Source organism: Apodemus sylvaticus, chromosome 15 (genome assembly GCF_947179515.1).
Source record: "Apodemus sylvaticus chromosome 15, mApoSyl1.1, whole genome shotgun sequence".
NCBI lineage: Eukaryota > Metazoa > Chordata > Mammalia > Rodentia > Muridae > Apodemus > Apodemus sylvaticus.
In genome coordinates, this window is record NC_067486.1 from 85,786,441 (window position 1) to 85,805,879 (window position 19,439).

Consider the following 19,439-nt stretch of genomic DNA (forward strand, 5'->3'; position numbering starts at 1 on the left):
GCATCCCTGAGGGGCCTGGCCCCTTTACTGCCTCATCTCAAAGCTTGTGTGTTCCTTTTTAGTCTCTGAGACAACCAGAAGTTAAGAGTAACCTTTACAGGTCCAGCAGACTGTTAGACTAGCAAACACAACTTATTAGCACCTGTCCTGTGGGATTTTTACTACCTGTTAGTGAGTTTTAGATATATGACAAGCAATGCTGCTCATTTCAAGAGCTTACAGTTATAATGGTGATAGCTGCTAAACTTTGTTGTTTCAAAAATTAAATTAGTATCTACAAGCAAGTTACTAGTGAATTATCCATTTTATATTGTTATTAAGAACCTCCACAATTGATAATTTAACCAAGAAATCCTGTGCTTTTTATTAATTAAAACCAAGGGTTAGTTGTGGAGATGAGATTAAGTACTTACAACCATGCTCAGGGTAACCATTTCACTTACTGTGTCGAGGTTAAGCAAGACGGTGGCAATAGACTGAAGGAAACTTGGCATCTGGTAAACGTGATCCTCGGTAGCATCCGTCTGGGTGAGGAACATCTGCTTACAGCGCTGAATGAGCTCCACATACATGAAGTCAACATCTTGTGCATTTATAACCTTGCAAGGCTTCAGGGAAAGCAGCACAGAAGCCGGACTCTCATCAGCATCCAAACACAGGTATTTAACATGTCAGACTAGGACACGTGGTTATAAACTGCTGAATATTATTAATGTAAACTGTTTACTGGTTTATCTTACTGTATATAAAATACTGTATCTTACAATTTTCATAATTATATATATATATTCACATCCTAGATAGTTGCGGACTGTTTAAAGGACAGTCCTTACTATGCACTGGCCCTGTAAAGCAATCACTGAAACACGAGATTTCTCACATACTACTTACTTTGTTCCTGGATTAGTTAGCGCTTCAAACAGAAACAAATGGAGATGGGGTGAAGTGGGGTGGATAAGACGTAGGCTAACTTTGAGGTTAGTATGTAACCCAGGCTGTCCTCAACTTACAGCAATTTAGCCTTCTGAAACCTGGATTATAGGTAGGAACACAGCTAGTCTTCTTAAATATGCTGCCTGTCTTCCTAAGATATTTTGTCTAAAACTTTAAGTGAACACAACTATAGTTTCATATCTAGTCATAACTTAGTTATATAGAGTTTTATAATTTTTAATGAGGGGACTGAAGAGTACAAGGGAAAAGAGGATGCTTCTAACCTTGACAATCAAATTTATATGGGTTTTGTTTGCTTGGAGGTGTTTGTATTTCTTGATTGACTATGTCCTAGGTGTGTTTAGATGGCTTAACCTGGACCTAGAGCGCTATGTAGCCCAGGTTGGCTACAGATTCTTAATCTTCCTGCCTCTGCTTCCTGCACTGGAATTACAGACATGGATTAGGTAAGAGCTATTCTTTTTATGATCAATTCAGGGTAGCATTTGAGAGATTAGCTAAATTATCTTGGTCTTTTGTTTTTCCATGTATAAAACAGAATAACTCATCTTATAGGTGAACTATGAGGAATCTAAGATAATGTATGTATGCTAGTACATAGTAAACACTGAAAATTGAACTGTTAATAGAATACCAATAATGGATTCCTGTAAATAACTAAATAAAACTAAAACCATAAAATACGAATGAATCATACTCCCGCAAATAATCCATATCCACGAATAGCAATGGCTAAGTCCTTGTTGTTGGAGTCTGCATTTCTGATGATCCCATAGAACTGCTCCATAAAGAACTTCAGCCTGCTCTTATGCAGCTCTGCATCTTCCGCCACAGTAAATGAGATCTGCAATTGCATGACACTTACGCCTTCGCAACATTTAATGGCAAAATAAAAGCACAAACAAATATGACTATTAACATACTGTTTGATTGCTTTAACTCAGAACATTCTGCTTCAATGTGCTTAGTTAACGTAGGTCCAGAAAAGATAGTTTCTTAACTAAGGATATATTGTTATATGATGCATTTTTTTCTTAAAAGAAAAGGGGAAGGTAAAAGAGACCAGGAAAGTGGAGATGATCAAAAAAGGGCACTTCACATTTAAATTTTTCTTACCTACATTTGTTGTTTGTGTGGTGATGTATAGTAGTTGTGTGTGTGTGTGTGTGTGTGTGTGTGTGTGTGTGTGTGTGTCTGTGTGCGTGTGCGTAAAGACAAGGAAACAAACTATGAAAGTCCCGCCGTGGGGAAAGTCCTGCCGTGGGACCCAGATATTAAACTTGATCATCAGGCTTAGAGGCAAGTGTCTCACTCATTAATCCGTCAGCCCAATTTCAGGTTTTTCTGAAATCCAGCTACAAGTGATATCATTAGGACTATGTACAGGAGGCTGGAGAGACTGTTCTTCCAAAGGTCCTGAGTTCAATTCCCATCTGCAATGTGATCTGATGCCCCCTTTTGGTGTGTCTGAAGACAAAACAACTACAATGTATTCACATACATTAAATAAATAAATAAATCTTTAAAAAAAAAAAAAACAACTACTATGTGCAGGAAGAGAAGAAAGATAACTTGAGATCATTGTTGCCTTAATCAGGATTTCTACTGCAGTGCTAAACATCAGGACCAAGAGCAATTTAGGGAGGAGTTTGTTTAAACTAACACTTCCACATCAATTCGTCCCTGAGGGAAGGGCAAGCTCTCAAACAGGTCAGTCACCTGGAGGCAGGAAGCTAAGCAGAAGCCAAGGAAGAGGCTGCCCACTGGCTTCCTGTCCCTGCCCACTGGCTTCCTGTCCCTAAGAATGTTCAAAACAGCATTCTTAATTTTAGCACAAATTCTACTCAAGTATAGAAACCAATCTAGGTAATTATCAAAGGCATCATGGAAAATTCAACTACTTCCACTGCTAATTTACCAATATATGTCCTAATTATTCTCAAAGCATTATATCTGAGCATGTCCTTCTTGGCTCTTTAAGCCTATTAATTTTGAAAATATGGAATTATCATACAAAGTACTTCATAAACTTTTCTTTCACAAAGCATGTCATAAACATGTTTCCCAAGAAGTAAATAATTAAGCCAGCCAAAGCGGCTCACTCAAAGAGGGTCTGACCTAATAGGACTGCTGACTGAGTCTCACATCATCCTGTGCTAAGAGTTTATTTCAAATATACTTTTCATCCTGAATAAGAGTTTATTTCAAAAACAAAACAACAACCAAAAACAAATTAGATAATATCTACTTAGTTACTGAAAATATTTTCATCTTACTGTAAAGTATTGAATCATTTAAACTTGAACTAATTTAGTACTGGCTCCTCATGCACTTGTATCTAATTATCTTCTTATAATAGCAAAAAGTTAAAAATAATCATTTAACAAAATAAAGGACAATTTATAACATAATGATTCATAATGACACATTATGCTACTGTTAAAAATTAATCAAGTAAATCCCAATGCTGTGGAAAATCTTAAAGCTACAAAAATTACAAGTAATACTTGTATTTCTTTATGTAAAAATATAAGGGGAGAGGGAAGAGAGAAAAAGAAAATAGTCACAAAATGGAAAATGATTGTTTTCTCAGTTGTATGACATCAGATTTGAAGTCTTCTTTGCACTTTTTGTTAGTTGGTTGGTTCCTTTTGTTTATTGTTTTGTTTATTGTTTTGTTTATTGTTTGTGTGTGTGTGTGTGTGTGTGTGTGTGTGTGTGTGGTGGTGGTGGTGGTGATGGTGGTTTCTCTGTGCAGCCCTGGCCATCCTGGAACTTACCCTGTAGACCAAGTTGGACTCAAACTCAGAGAGATCCACCTGCCTCAGCCTCCCTGAGTGCTGGGATTAAAGGCGTGTCACTGCTGTCCAGCTATTGTTTTGTTTTGAGTAGTTCATGTTGACTGGCCTGTAGCAGTCCTCTTCCCTGGGCTGGGATGACAAGCAGGAACTACCGCACCTAGCCTTCTTCAGACACACATTCAAATTTGTACTCATATTTAAATTATATGTAACAAACCTGCAGGCTTTTTTTCACAGGAACTTTATATAAAACCGAGTTGTTGGAAAAAGTTTTATCCCATAGGATAATTCTTAAATTTAAAACTTGTACACTCCATAGCTAAAATAATTATAGGAAAAAAGAGAAAGCTGGCTAACATCTGCTACCTATCGTCAAGAGATGAAAGAAAAGAAAGACTCATGGAGCAAATGAAGAGTCCAAAAAGAAAGAAATGTAAGTCAGGTAATTTTTGACAAAGGTTAAAAGGACAAAAAAAGGGAGAAAAAAAGAAAAAGAAAGCATGTTTTCAGTAAGTATTGCTAGACCCAAGAAATGGGAGTGGATTAGACAATATCACTCTTACTTTATCTCATACACAAAGTGATTCAACATGTATTACAGACCTTAATATAAATGTGACAAGTATAAACTTCCTACAGAAAATAAGAAGAAAATCTTAGGGCACGAAAAGAGAAACTAGAGGCAGTTATGGTAGCGCGCACCTTCAATCCTAGTACTTGGGAGGCAGAGGCAGGAGGATCACAGATTTCAAGGCCAGCCTTATCTACCAATTTCATTATAATAAGACCATGATCTTGATTAGGTTAGTTTCCTCATTTATTTATACTCATCTGTATCAGACATACCACAGAACTTCCAAAAGAAAAAAAGAAAAAGAAAAAGAAAAAGAAAAAGAAAAAGGAAAAGAAAAGAAAAGGGAAGGGGATCAGTTGTTCCGAGGTAGTAGTAACTAGATAGTCCATACACACAAACTAGACTACCAAGAGTCTGTTAAATTAGGGATAACATTTCAAAGGTACTCTGAGTAATCAGGTCAGTGGTTGGTAGAAAGGTTCATCCTTATAGTCTAAAATTTAATAGGAAAGTGACTTAATACCAGTGTTTATATGTGATAGGATTAAATATGTTCTTGACCTTCTCAGACAATTATTTTCACTCACATAAAAAATTTTTAATTACTTCAGTACTTGGACTTTTGCTTTTGAGAGCTCTTACAATTGAACTACTGTTTTGAGTAAATGCTGTACAGCATTCACAATACATACACACACACACACACACACACACACACACATATACACTTCTGTTTTGTCCTTGGTACATTTTTAATTTGGACAAACATTATTCTAATTAAGCCATAAGTGTCAATGTATAAACTTGTTTTAATTAAATTTTTTCTACCAAAAACAAAAAACAAATCAAATAAACAAGAAAGAAAAGCCCATTTAAAATTGTTAAATTGGACATCCATTGACAAATTTAAAACTTCTACTTTTGAGAGATGCTGTTAAAAAAAGAATTAAAAAAAAGGCAGGTGCCGGGCAGTGGTGGCGCATGCCTGTAATCCCAGTACTATGGGAGGCAGAGGCAGGAGGATTTCTGAGTTTGAGGCCAGCCTGGTCTACAGAGTGAGTTCCAGGACAGCTAGGGCTATACAGAGAAACCCTGTCTCAAAAAAAAAAAAAACAAATCCAAAAAACCAAAAAAAAAAAAAAAAAAAAAAAAAGCAGGCAACCAGAAAATTATTCATAACACTTTCAGAAAAGGGTTTTTATTCAGCATATGTAGAAAACTCTTAAAACTCATAAACAGGGTAGCATACACCTTTGATACCAATAGTAGGGAGACAGAGGCAGAGGGATCTCTGTGCCTTTGAAGCCAGCTAGGGATACAGAGTGAGACCTGTCTTGACACAAAACAGCAAACTCTAATAAACAAAAAGTCATGCAAACAAAATTTTAATATGGAAAAACTGAGAAAAATACTTGGCAATACAAAAATTAAGAATAGCTAATCAGCTGCCACTGTCTCTTTCCTAAACGAGTATAATTTCTAGCTGCAGTCTATTTATCCTTCATCCACAGCTAAGTGTGTAGTAGCTCTTTCCACCCAAAACCCTTGCAATTTCCTTCTAGAGCAGATGAAAACCATGATAGATGCTACAACTGGTCAAAATGCAGAGAACGACTGACCATGGAGAACTCAGCCTCTACTCCTATACCTATAACACAGCCTCTACAGCTAAGGCTCAGGGAACATCATGAGAGACAAGGAATAAAGACTATAAGAGGCAGAGAACCAGATGTCTGCTGGGAGACAGTATCTTCTATATATGACAGGAAAGCTGTATACATGGCACTGTAATAATATAGTTGCCTGCGTGTGTGTGTGTGTGTGTGTGTGTGTGTGTGTGTGTGTGTATACACGTGCGTGCACATGTGTATTTCCATTTTTGAATCCAGAGTGGGTTCAACAGGTACAACATTGGAATTTAGTTCTTTTGTGGACATTGTTAATAATAGTTGAACCCACGCTGGTGGGTGACACAATTAGTGCCTGGAGCTCAGAGCAGATGAACAATCCACCACTACAGCAGAGGAAGTGAGTTTGGGACCAGTCTAATCTTTATAGCAAGTTCTAGGACAGCCAAGACTACATAGAGAGACCCTGTCTCAAAACCTCAAATAAATAAATTAAGTAGATTAAATAAGTCCTAAAGAAGGAGAAGAGGAGAAGGAAGAGGAAGAACCAGAAACTGGGATAGACAGACCAGAATATAAAGGGGACAGAAAGCCATTATATCTTTTTAATTTCCTGAAATTAGCAACACCCAAGGACAACAGTGCTTTTTCTTTCCTTCCTTCCCATAAAAGTTTGAGTCTCAAGGCAACACTGCACATTTCACATAGGTTTTAAAGAACAAGCTTGTGAAATTAACTACTTCTTAATCCTTTCTTATTTTTAAGTGTCTCTGCATAGTTATGGCTGCCCTGGAATTTTCTCTATAGACCAGACTGGCTTCAAACTCACAAGAGATCTACATGCCTCCTGAAGGCTGGGATAAAAGGCGTACACCACCACACCTGACCCTGTTTACGTGTCTGCGTGTTTTGCCAGCATGTAGTACATGTACCACAGGTAAGCCTGGTGCCCCACTGAATTCAGAATGATGTGCTGGATCCCCAGAACTGGTACCACCATATCCAGCTCTACTTATCCATTGTTCATAGTGCTTCAAACAAAACTTTTGTTAAACCTCTCTAGCATTTCCCATCATAGCCAATGTGTGCGCACACGTCCTCAGCACCTGACTGAGATTTCCTACCTAGTTCTAAACCTATGTATACTCCTACCTCCATCATAGCACATTCTCCTTAGCCAACAAGGATGGGTTTCAAAATCTGCAGGCTCAGGTCTGTAACTTCGTTTTACAACAGACAGAAACTGAAGGGACAGGATCCCTCTACTCTGGAGATGATCTCCTAACTGCAGTCAACCTCCACCTTCCACGCAGGCTTCCGGCCTCCATCATCATCTTGCTCTAAGCAGCCCCGCCTTCCTTTTCCTCCGCCTATGCCACATCCTTGCTCCATTAATATACCTTGATCTTGGTTCAAGTATTGATCAAATCTGAGATCATCCAATCTAGCTAACACCCATGGCAGATCAATAGCAAAGCTTTCTACTGTAAGTGCTACAGGAACTGATGGATCACCTTACAAGTATTTTTCAAACATGCAGGTACAAGAGCGGAATTTAGTTCTTTTGTGGACATTTTTAATGATAGTTGAATCTAAAGTACCTGTTTCAGGAAGGACTCCAGGGCTGAATGTGCAGCTTTTTTTAATTCCACATTAGTATGGTTACACCACTTTGACAGTACTTCAAATAAAGTAATATAGTTGTCCAGAAGGCAGGTAGTAAATTGAGATGCATGTAGGGTAAGTAATCGTAGGCCAGCTGCAAATACAAAATCCATTCCATTTAAAATATGTCAATATAAGTCAGAAAAAGAAATAAGAAAGCTTCCTGTATATGTTAAAGTTTAAACCACGCTCAAAAAAATTTAGTACAGACAGGCATGGTGGCACACACCTTTAAGCACTCAAGAAGCAAGAGCAGGATGTGAGTTTGAGGCCAGTCTAGTTTACAAAGTAAGTTCTAGGACAGCCAGGTTGATGTAGAGCAACTGTCTCAAAACACACACACACACACACACACACACACACACACACATGTGAAGACTCAGTATACGATCCTATAATAATCAGGTGATCTCCAAGTGCCCTGTAACACCTGCAATGCTCCCAGTCTCCACACTGACTTGGGCCTATGCCCTGAAACTGGACCTGGATTTATTGACTCGAAACAAAATCTAAGACCCTGCGGGCGGAGGATGCAGCGTAGTCAGCAGAGCACGAGGCCCTGCGATTGGTAGCTGCAGCGTATGGTCCAAATGCCTGACATCTAAGCATGAGGGAAAAGGATGCCCTCATCTACACAGTAAAGTGAAAGCACACTCTACACAACATGAAACCATGCCTCAACAACAGCAAACCAATCAAGTAGCTTGAATCTCCTGGATGACATTCCAATGTATACATATATGTATGTATATATACATGTATATACACAAATGTGTATATATGTATATATAAATGTATTTGCATTTACATATATGTGTATACATATATACACATATATATTTAAAATTCTTTTCTATATGAACACAAAACATTTTTGGCCATGGAGTCTAACTGCACTAACATTAAAAACATACTTTTAAAAAAATTTTCTCATTACATGTGGATGTGTGTTTGTTGTGTGTGTGTGTGTGTGTGTGTGTGTGTGCCTGCACAAATATGAAGACCAAAGTCTTCTGTCACTACATGTGTCCTGGGAGATGGAACTCAGGTCATCACGTTTGAGGTCAAATTCCTTTACTCACTGAGCCATCTGGGCAATCCCTAATAAGAACATATATAAGTATATGAACATGAGTGTCATCATCCCAGTGAGACTTTATGTGCTTCAGTTAATGAAATCTTAAAGCTCCATTATAAGTAATTACATGTGGAACATCACAGGTACTTTTGTATATTTTTTTTTCATTCTTACCTAAACAAACCCTTACTCACAATGCTAACTTAAGTAATTTAAACTGTTACCTTATTAAAAACAGAATCTTACCTAAGGGCACAGCATATCGCTTCATCTCAATCTATTACAGAAAAAAAGAAGTCATCAGAGACTGAAAATCAAAAGTACAACTGTAAAAGACTTAGAGTAATGTTAATACTACCTGCGGACGAATTGCTTTTAATGTAAAACCAAAAATTTCCTTTGAAGTATGGGGATCTGAAGATAAAACAATAACAGAAGAAGGCCATTAAAAATCATAAAATTGTTTATATTCTTTATCAGATACTTGAAAGTGACAGTTTTTCATTAGACAGATTGATATTTGCAGTAGCTGTACAAATCTCCTATGATTCCAGAATAAGTTTTCAACATCCTTTGACAGAGCTGGAGCTGTAAGTCGTTACAGCTTCTGGGGAAATCAGAAAGAAAATCTAAAATAACTGCTGTGTGAGGTCAGGCTCTAAAGCATCACCTAGGTTACATGATCTCTCAGAGCTTCAACTCTACAAAAGAGGCAACTTACAGCATCTATGAAGACTGGAAGGTTAAAACCGGTTAAAAGGTAAGACTCATTCAAGGCCAGACACACGTCCCTTCCCCCGTGCCCTCAGGCATTTATCCTACATAAAGTGCCTGCTTGGTGGTTTGAATGAGAATGCTCGCATGTTTGAATGTTTCGTCCTCAGATAATGGGGCTGTGTGGGAAGAATTAATGAGTGTGGTCTTCTTAGAGTAGGTATGTCACTTGGGCTGGGCTTTGCAGTTTCAAAAGCCCATGCCAGGTCCAGTCAGTCAGTCTGTCTGTCTCTCTCTGTGTCTGTCTCAGTCTGCCTTTGTCTATGTCTCTCTCTGCTTACTTCCTGAAGATCAGGATGTAAAGCCCAAAGCTACTGCTCCAAGGTTATGTCTGTCTGCTTCCTGCCATTATAATCATAGACTGACCCTCTGGAACTGTAATCAAGCTCCAATTGAATGTTTTTTCTATAAGAACTACCGTGGTCTCCTCACAGAAATAGAACACCACCTAAATACCTAGTAAATGATGAAAATTACAAATGTGAACAAAATATTACTGTGGGCCTTCATAATTGTACATTCTAAAAAAGGATGTAGAAAATATATATAACTAAAGTGTATGGATCTTCTAGCAAGCTGATACCACAACAGTCTATAGAACTGTCTTCAATCATAGTATTAATTGCAGCTATACAGAAGACATGGTTTATTCCTGACTGGTTTCTTTGACCTTCTAGCAGTGATTTATATACAGCAGAAAACCATCTGCTCTGACAGAAGATTTCTGTATTAGAAGGTAGACATGATAGGTGCTTGAGGGAGAATTACGTCAGAGAGGCCTTATAGTGATAAAAATAGCATCATATTTTCTAGCACAGAAAAGATCTGAAAAGTCAACTTTGGAATATAAAACCAAGTTAGTTTGACTATACATTCAAGAAAGGCATTACTGACATAATAGCATCTGAACTGAGATTGCAAGAGGTTATTATTTAAGTTAAAGAACATTTAAAGTAAAGTAACTGGAATAGTAGAAATGAGAGTGTATAGCAGGGAAAGGAGTGATGGCGAGATGAGAGAAAGGGGAAAATCAATCAAAATAAAATGTGTGAAAACTTCAAACAAAACTCTATTCCTTTGTAAGCCAATGTGAAAAAAATTAAAAAGGAACCAAAATAACTATAGTAAATTGCTTTAGCAAAGTAACTCTGAACACAACCCCACTCACAACAGCAACAAGCACTCGGCACTGCCGAGGGTCTGGACTGCCACTATGGTGGACAGCCACAGTAGCGGAGCACAGAGGCCTGACCTTGGCCCTGCAGCGCCCTCCTGTGCCTCTCCTCAAACACATCATCCGTCTGAAGTGCACAGCCTCCCAAACAAACATCCTATCTATTTTTAATATGGTAAAATCTGTATAGTAGTCATTTTAAAAATGTATAAAGATATAGTTTGCTAGCATTAAATATTTTCACACTGTTATATAACAGCATGTTCCATACCAAAAACTTTTCCATCACATACAACAGAAAGGCTGTACCCACTGAAACCACCCCTCCTTCAGCTCCAGGAAACTTTTATATTCTACTGTCTGTCTCTACAATTTCCTACTCATGTAACTCATTTAAGTAGAGCTATATATAGCCTGTTTTTTGTTTTGAGACTGGCTTATTTCAGTGAGGAGATCATTAGGATTATTGCATTCATCAGAATTTGTCCCTATTTTATGTTTGAGACAAGGTCTTATTAGAAAGAAAATCAAGCAAAGCCTGGCAATACCTTCTTCCATGGACTTAGTGAAGTTGCACAGAAGTGAGGATAGTCCCTTTAGACAGCCAGCTAAGACAGGAAATTTAGGTTCTCTTACTGTGGATGTCATCTAAAAGGAAATTTTTAGGAAGATATTACAAAATGAAACCAAGACTGTGAAAGTATTTTTTCATAAGGAGTAGTCTACCTGGCTCTTAAGTTCTCCCAGAAAAGCCCGGAACAGGTTTTCTGAATGATTTATCATTTCACTCGGATGAACTTCACCTAATACTCCCAGGAGCTCATAGACTTTTTCTAAAACTGAAAAATAAGTTCAGATAAATGAAAGCAAACTACATTTAAATAAGTAAAATAACAAAAATGTATAAATGAGAATAAGAAGATGTTTGGTTCAACAGTTTTAGGACCAGTCAGACAACACAGGGACTCTTATAGGCACTTGCAGGCAAGCCCGAGTCCCTAAGCCCACATGGTACGAGGAGAGGATTGACTCTCTGCAACTGTCACCTGACTTCACACATGCACAAACACAGCATGTTTAAACAGTGTTTTAAGAAGTTTTATAATAAAACACAAAATACCTAGGTTTTCATGAAATTCTTCCCCCAGTTTTATCTAAATCTACTTCTATGAGCTACACTTGACGTGTTTTCTCTTAAGGAATCCTTTTGTCTTCATTGTGCTATTTTTTTCAGCAAAACACCTTCATTGAGGAAATTGTTAGTTAAGGTTAATCTGTTAAAATATTTGAAAATAGCATCTTACCTGTATCAGGTAGTTTTGATTTTGATACAAGTTCCCCATAGAATTTGTTAAATAATTCTCCAATCTTAAATTCATCCATGAGTCTGGAACTTCTTAGTATCTTAAGCAACTAAAGAAACAGATTACAATTTTCTAAAGTGGAAATACAGAAAAAGAGTCTCCCCATCAGCAAAGCTTCCAGTCCTGGCCTCCAGCAGATCCATGCTGCTCTCTTGGGGGTAACACCTACTTAGGATTATGGGGAAGCCCGAATTGAATGATCAGCAGATCACAGGGGAAAGGCAGGCTAAACATAACTATAACTTCCCCAGAGACCAACAACATGACGAGAACTTTTCTTCAGAGGCTGTCAAGATCACAGACCAACTAAGTTCAATGTAACCCTAAACTAGAGATGGCTAAGACTACACGTGAACGTGAGGCCCAGGGGGCACAGAAATACACACATCTAGCCTCACTACTAAGATTTCAAGAAAAAGTCAAATGAAACACAAGGAGGTGCTCTTTGGGTGCCTAACAGATCTGACCAAGGACAGTAAATGTGACAAATGGAAAAGCACCAAATTCTCTGCTTTAGGTCTCTTGCAACTTCACATTCTTCTCTTATTACTCAGAAAACAGGAGAACAAACACTAGGCGATGCCAGGTGGTGCTTACCAAACCTACATGTCCTTTACATGTCACAACTCTGCCCTCTCCTAAACTCCCACCTAAGCAAAGCAGATTTCCAGTCTCACGTTATACACTTAACATAAAAACATACTACTGAGAAATATAAGATTACCTTAATCAGAAGGTCTAAGGCTGGAATTTTACACTTAGCAGTTCTATCTTTTGTATAAACACTGGTACAAGTATTCTAGGATCCAAAAAGAAACATCTCATTCAAAAGGAGATAAAAATCGCCAGTACGACTTAAGAACTAAGACTTAATAATACTTAATAAACAAAACTGTATCTGAGGAAGTAATACCAATGTGTAACATAATAAAATATATTAATTAACCATTAAAAACATAATAAAGTACATAAATGTACAGATTAAAAACTACTGAGAACTTGGCCTGACAGTGGTGGAACATGTTTTTAATCTCAACTCAGGAGACAGAGTCAGGCAGATCTTTGACTTCCAGGCCAGCCTGGTCTACATAATGAGCTCCAGGACAACCAGGGCTAAACAGAGAAACCCTTTCTTGAAAAGCAATCAATCAATCAATCAATCAATCTTACTGAAATATCCAACTCAGTTTGGTATGGTTGTAACGCTATCTGCATAAGTAGATGATGCCTCAGTAAGAACTTGAAAAAGGGGCTGGAGAGATGGCTTAGCGGTTAAGAGCACTGACTGCTCTTCCAAAGGTCCTAAGTTCAAATCCCAGCACCCACATGGTGGCTAACAACCATCTGTAATGAGATCAGATGCCCTCCTCTGGGGTTATCTGAAGATAGTTACAGTGTACTTACATATAATAAATAAATAAATCTTTAAAAAAAAAAAAAAAGAACTTGAAAAAATGAAAGTTCATCACTTCTTTCTACATACATTTCATACCTCTTATACATCAAGACACAAGCTATAGGCCCAGCTACCTATAGGCTAAGGTGGCACAGAAATTTGAGAAGCTCGGACAACACACTGATAGGGAAGAAAGCAAGTGAGAACAAGAAAGCAACAAACGTATTAAAAAAAAGGCTGGAGAGATAATGGCTCTGTCCTTGGTACCAAACTGGAGGGTGGTGGGGCTTAGGGGACACTCCACAGAGTTTGGTATAAGTAAATAAAATAAGCTATATATCAAGGAATGTTGTTAATTATGACACATTTGTAAATATTAACTTCTATTACTGAAATTTGTTCTTCGTTTGCTTCAGCTAAGGCATTATAGCTTAGTTTCCACTATTACGGAATGGTTCTATAAAATGATCTTATAAAGTGTACTTGAAAGTTTTCAAGATTTAAAACATCTAATTTATTATTATGAAAGACATTATTTAATTTCATATATAATAGTACATAAAGTATTAACATTACCAAAGCAAGTTCTTCTAACAAAGGACTTATCAAAACCAAAGTGAATGCTGAATGACACCCTCATTGCTAACACCGTCTGGCCAAGATGAGGAAGCTCCAAGAAAAAGCTTAAAGAAGTAAGAGTCTGAGCTCTGTACAAACCACACACTTAAGACTGAGGTTTGGATTTTTTCCTCCCCCTTACCTTAATATCAAGAGAGTAATGCATAACCTTCTGGTCAATTTTCTCTAAGAAAACACATAAAAATTTTAGGGCTTCTTCTCTACAATCACGAAACTATAAGAAATAGATAGAAAATATGGATAAGATTAAGCTACTCCAACAAAGAGGAAGACAGAAGAGAGAAAAATCAAAACATTGCACTTACTTCATCAATGCTAAGTGACTTCCGGATAAATACAAGTAAACCAAACTCTCTGGAAAAAACTAGGGAAATCTGCAATGCTGGGGGTGGGCAGAGAGGAAGAGAAAAAATTAGAAGTGTCATTAGAAATATTTCATAAGAGACCTCTAAAAGAGTTGCCTAGTTTTCAAGGTAGTCTTGCAAGTAATAAAACTCACATGAGGCTGTTACTTTAAAACAATGAAAACAGAAGCAGGGCGGTGGTGGCGCACTAGTAATCCCAGCACTGGGAGGCAGAGGCAGGCGGATTTCTGAGTTTGAGGCCAGCCTGGTCTACAGAGTGAGTTCCAGGACAGCCAGGGCTACACAGAGAAACCCTGTCTCGGGGGAAAAAAGAAAAAAAAGGCAAAAACAATGAAAACAGTTCTGCACGTTGTTCCACAAAGATACAGTAAGCAAAGTAAGACTGTCTGCCCTTCTCCCAACAGTCTTCTCTGTGACATCTAACTTCTAGATATCGACTGACTATCAACTTTATAAGGTAATAAAAGTTACAATGGAATGAGGTTGCTAACTAATGACCTTAAGATGGTAATATAATACTCTAGCTAGCGAGCCAATATAATAATATGAGGCCTTAAAGGAGGAACTTGGTCCCTATCTATTCAAAAACAAAAGAGGGAAGAGGAGGAGGAAGTGCACTAGAGGGTTAGGCACCTCATGAGATGGGCCTAGCCTGCTTGTCACCATGTTGAAGACTGCAGAAGTAAGGGGACGCTAAACTCAAGAATCACCAGCAAAGAAACAGGGGCTTTAGTGCTATAATCTAAATAAATGAAGAAATGGGTTGTCTCCTAGAACATTCAGAAGGGAAATCTGTCCAAATACATTGGTTCTAGCTTGGTGTAACCTTTCACCATCTTCTGATAACAGTATTTTAAGGTGAGTTCTGTTATTTAAAATTAGTAAGTTCCTGAGCACAGCAGCCTGAGCCTTGTAATCCCAGTATCTGAGTTGCTAATATAGATTAGGTAGAGTTAGGCCTGGGTTGTGTAGGTAAACACTGTCTTAAAAAGCAAAACAAACAAACAAAAAACACCAAAAAAAAACCAAAACAAAACAAGAAATGCTTGCAAGGTTTATTTTGGTAATAAGAAAGAAACAGCTTATAATCTTTCAATATAGTGTATATTAACAATAAAGTTGGAACTCCTTTAGAACAAATAGGTCACTCCACAAAAATGATTCTAACCTTGAAAAACTGAACACAGAAAGCAATTAAATGTTAGTATTTAACAAAACAGATCATTTACCACTATCAAGAAGGCTTCATCCCAGGGATTCAGGGATGGTTCAATATACAGAAATCCATCAATGTAATCCACTAAATAAACAACCTCAAAGGGGAAAAAAACCCTACAAGATCATCTCATTAGATGCTAAAAAAGCATTTAACAAAATTCAATATCCCATCATGGTCTTAGAAAGATCAGGCATTCATGGCCCATACCTAAACATATTAAGAGCAATATACAGCAAACCAGTAGCTAACATCAAATTAAATGGAGAGAAACTTGAAGCAATCCCACTAAAATTGGGGACAAGACAAGGCTGCCCACTCTCTCCCTATCTATTCAACACAGTACTTAAAGTTCTAGCCAGAGCAATTAGACAGCAAAAGGAGGTCAAAGGGATACAAATTGGAAAGGAATAAGTCAAAATACCACTATTACATACTTAAGTGATCCAAAAATTCCTCCAGAGAACTCCTACAGCTGATAAACAACTTCAGCAAAGTGGCTGAATGTAAAATTAACTCAAACAAATCAGTAGCCTTCCTCTACTCAACAGATAAATGGGCTGAGAAAGAAATTAGGGAAATGACTCCCTTCACAATAGTCACAAATGATATAAAATGTCTTGGTGAGACTCTAACCCAGCAAGTGAAAGATCTGTATAATAAGAACTTCCAGTCCCTGAAGAAAGAAATTGAAGAACACCTCAGAAGATGGAAAGATCTCCCATGCTCATAGACAGGCAGGATTAATATAGCAAAAATGGCCATCTTGCCAAAAGCAATCTACAAATTTAGTGCAATCCCCATCAAAATTCCAACTGAATTCTTCATAGAGTTAGAAAGAGCAATTCTCAACTTTATTTGGAATAACCAAGAACCTAGGATAGTGAAAATTATTCTCAGCTGGGCGGTGGTGGTACATGCCTGTAATCCCAGCACTCGGGAGGCAGAGGCAGGTGGATTTCTGAGTTCAAGGCCAGCCTGATCTACAGAGTGAGTTCCAGGACAGCCAGGACTACACAGAGAAACCCTGTCTCAAATAACCAAAAAAAAGAAAAAAGAAAAAAAGAAAGTAAGAAAATTGTTCTCAACAATAAAAGAACTTCTGGAGGAAATCACCATCCCTGACCTCAAGATATACTACAGCGCAATCATGATTAAAAACTGCATGGTATTGGCACAGTGACAGGCAGGAGATCAATAGAACTGAATAGAATTGAAGACCCAGAAATGAACCCACGCACCCTTGATCACTTGTTCTCTGACAAAGAAGCCAAAACCATCCAGTGTTAAAAAGACAGGATTTTCAACAAATGGTGTTGTTTCAACTGGCGGCCAAGTAGAAGAATGTAAATTGATCCATTCTTATCTCCTTGTACAAAGGTCAAGGCCAAGTGGATCAAGGACATCCATATAAAACCAGATATTCTGAATCTAATATAAGAGAAACTGGGGAAGAGCCTCGAACACATGGGCACAGGGAAAAGTTCCTGAACAGAACACCAATAGCTTATGGTCTAAGATCAAGAATAGACAAATGGAACCTCGTAAAATTGCAAAGTTTCTGTAAGGCAAAGGACACTGTCAATAGGACAAAATGGCAACCAACAGATTGGGGAAAGATCTTTACCAACCCTACATGTGATAGAGGGCTAATAGCCAATATATACAAAGAACTCAAGAAGTTAGACTCCAGAGAATCAAATAACCCTATTCCCAGTACTTGGGAGGCAGAGGCAGGCGGATTTCTGAGTTCGAGGCTAGCTTGGTCTACAGAGTGAGTTCCAGGACAGCCAGGGCTACACAGAGAAACCGAGTCTTGGGGTGAACAAAGGGGGGGGGGGTACAGAGCTAAACAAAGAATTTTCAACTGAAGAATATCGAATGGCTGAGAAGCACCTAAAGAAATGTTCAATATCCTTAGTTATTAGTGAAATGCAAATCGAAACGACCCTGAGATGCCACCTCACACCAGTCAGAATGGCTAAGATCAAAAACTCAGGGGACAGCAGATGCTGGAGAGGATGTGGGAGAAAAGGAACACTTCTCCATTGTTGGTGGGATTGCAAGCTGGCACAACCACTCTGGAAATCAGTTCGGCAGTTCTTCAGAAAATTAGACATAGTAGTACCTGAGGACCCAGCTATACCATTCCTGGGCATATGCGCAGAAGATGCTTCAACATGTAATAAGGACACATGCTCCACTATGTTCTTAGCAGCCTATTTACAATAGCCAGAAGCTAGAAAGAACGCAGATGTCCCTCAACAGAGGAATGAATACAGAAAATGTGGTATATTTACACAATGGAGTACGACTCAACTAATTAAAAACAACGAGTTCATGAAAATCACAAATGGATGGAACCAGAAAATACCATCCTGAGTAAGGTAACCCAGTCACAAAAGAACATTCATTGCATGTACTCAGTGATAAGTGAATACTAGGCAAAAAGCTCAGAATACTCACAATACACCTCACAGACCACATGAAGCTCAAGAAGACCAATGTGTGGATGCTTCAGTCCTACTTGGGGAAATAAAATAATAGCTGTTTCTTGAGAGGCTCTGCCAGAGTCTAACCAATACAGATGCAGATGCTTGCAGCCGACCATACTGAACATTGTGACTCCAATGGAGAAGTTAGAAGGACTGAAGGAGCTGAATGGGTTTGCAACCCCATAGGAAGGACATCAGTATCAACCAACCAGGCCCCCCCAGAGCTCCCAGGGACTAAACCACCCACCAAAATGTACACATGGCTCCAGCCATATATGTAGCAGAGGATGTCCTTATCTGGCATCAATGGGAGGGGAGGCCCTTGGTCCTAAGGAGGCCCCAGTGCAGGGGAATGCCAAGGCAGGGAGGCGGGAGGGTGAGTGGGTGGGAGAACACTCTCAAAGAAGAAGGAGGGAGGATGGGATAGGGGGTTTGTGGAGGGGAAACCAGGACAGGAGATAACATCTGAAGTAAATAAATAAAATAACCAAAAAAGTTAGTGTTTTATGTTGCTTTCTCCATCATTACTAGGTCCTTGAAAATGCATATTTACTATATTGCATCTGGTTCAAACTTTTGTTTACTTTCAAAAGCAACAAACAAACAAACAAACAGAACCCCAGGTCTCACTATAGAGCCCTAGTTGGCCTGGAAGTCAGGCCTGCAACACATCCAGCTAGTTATATTGATACACATTGAGATTTTTTTTTAAAAAAAAAAGTGCTTATCTGTTTAAGAAAGGATTACAGTTTTTGCCCACAACATGATCTGTTTTGTTTTCTATGGTGTATCAGGGGTGGAACCCATGGTCACATGCTTACCACTGATTTCCTTGCCCTTGAGTCTAAACTTAAAAACATTATCTGGGGACCTGGGGTAGTGATTAAGACCAAATCCTACTCTTTCAGAGAACTGGAGTTGTGTTCCCAGGACCCACATCTGGTGTCTGGTAACTATCTCTAATTACAGCTCTACCTTGTCTGCCCTCTATATAGGTACCTGCACAAAAACACACACGCAGAGAGAGACAGAGAGAAACACAGAAACAGACAGAAAGACAGAGAGGCAGAGACAGAGAAAGATAGAGGGTGAGAGAGACAGAGAATTAATATGTATCCCCTTTGGGGGGTGGGAGTAGGAAGAATTCAAAAGTTAGGAAGATCACAAGCTGGAGACGAGTCTGGGTTAGTTCAAAAGAAATAATTTTTAAGGCTGAAATGAGACATTTCTACAAAGAAAATTAAGTTATCATGCAGGTATTACTAAATGGTTAAAAAGAACAAGGCACGTGTGGTGCCACACATATATAACCCCAG

At 38.4% G+C, this 19,439-nt stretch overlaps 1 protein-coding gene across 4 annotated transcripts in view; it reads right to left on the bottom strand.

Annotated features, from left to right (window-relative positions):
- The window catches only part of Prkdc (protein kinase, DNA-activated, catalytic subunit), a 210,698-nt gene that overhangs the window by 190,476 nt on the left and 783 nt on the right, over positions 1-19,439 (bottom strand). For all 4 annotated transcript variants that reach the window (XM_052158779.1, XM_052158780.1, XM_052158781.1 and 1 more), the window contains exons 2-12: positions 14,353-14,429; positions 14,169-14,261; positions 12,737-12,811; positions 11,953-12,061; positions 11,375-11,487; positions 11,197-11,296; positions 9,059-9,114; positions 8,947-8,977; positions 7,559-7,716; positions 1,652-1,798; positions 444-608 (exon numbers count right to left, since the gene is read on the bottom strand). In XM_052158779.1, the coding sequence (XP_052014739.1) occupies positions 444-608; positions 1,652-1,798; positions 7,559-7,716; positions 8,947-8,977; positions 9,059-9,114; positions 11,197-11,296; positions 11,375-11,487; positions 11,953-12,061; positions 12,737-12,811; positions 14,169-14,261; positions 14,353-14,429 (1,124 nt within the window). The remainder of the gene's footprint in view (positions 1-443; positions 609-1,651; positions 1,799-7,558; positions 7,717-8,946; positions 8,978-9,058; positions 9,115-11,196; positions 11,297-11,374; positions 11,488-11,952; positions 12,062-12,736; positions 12,812-14,168; positions 14,262-14,352; positions 14,430-19,439) is intronic.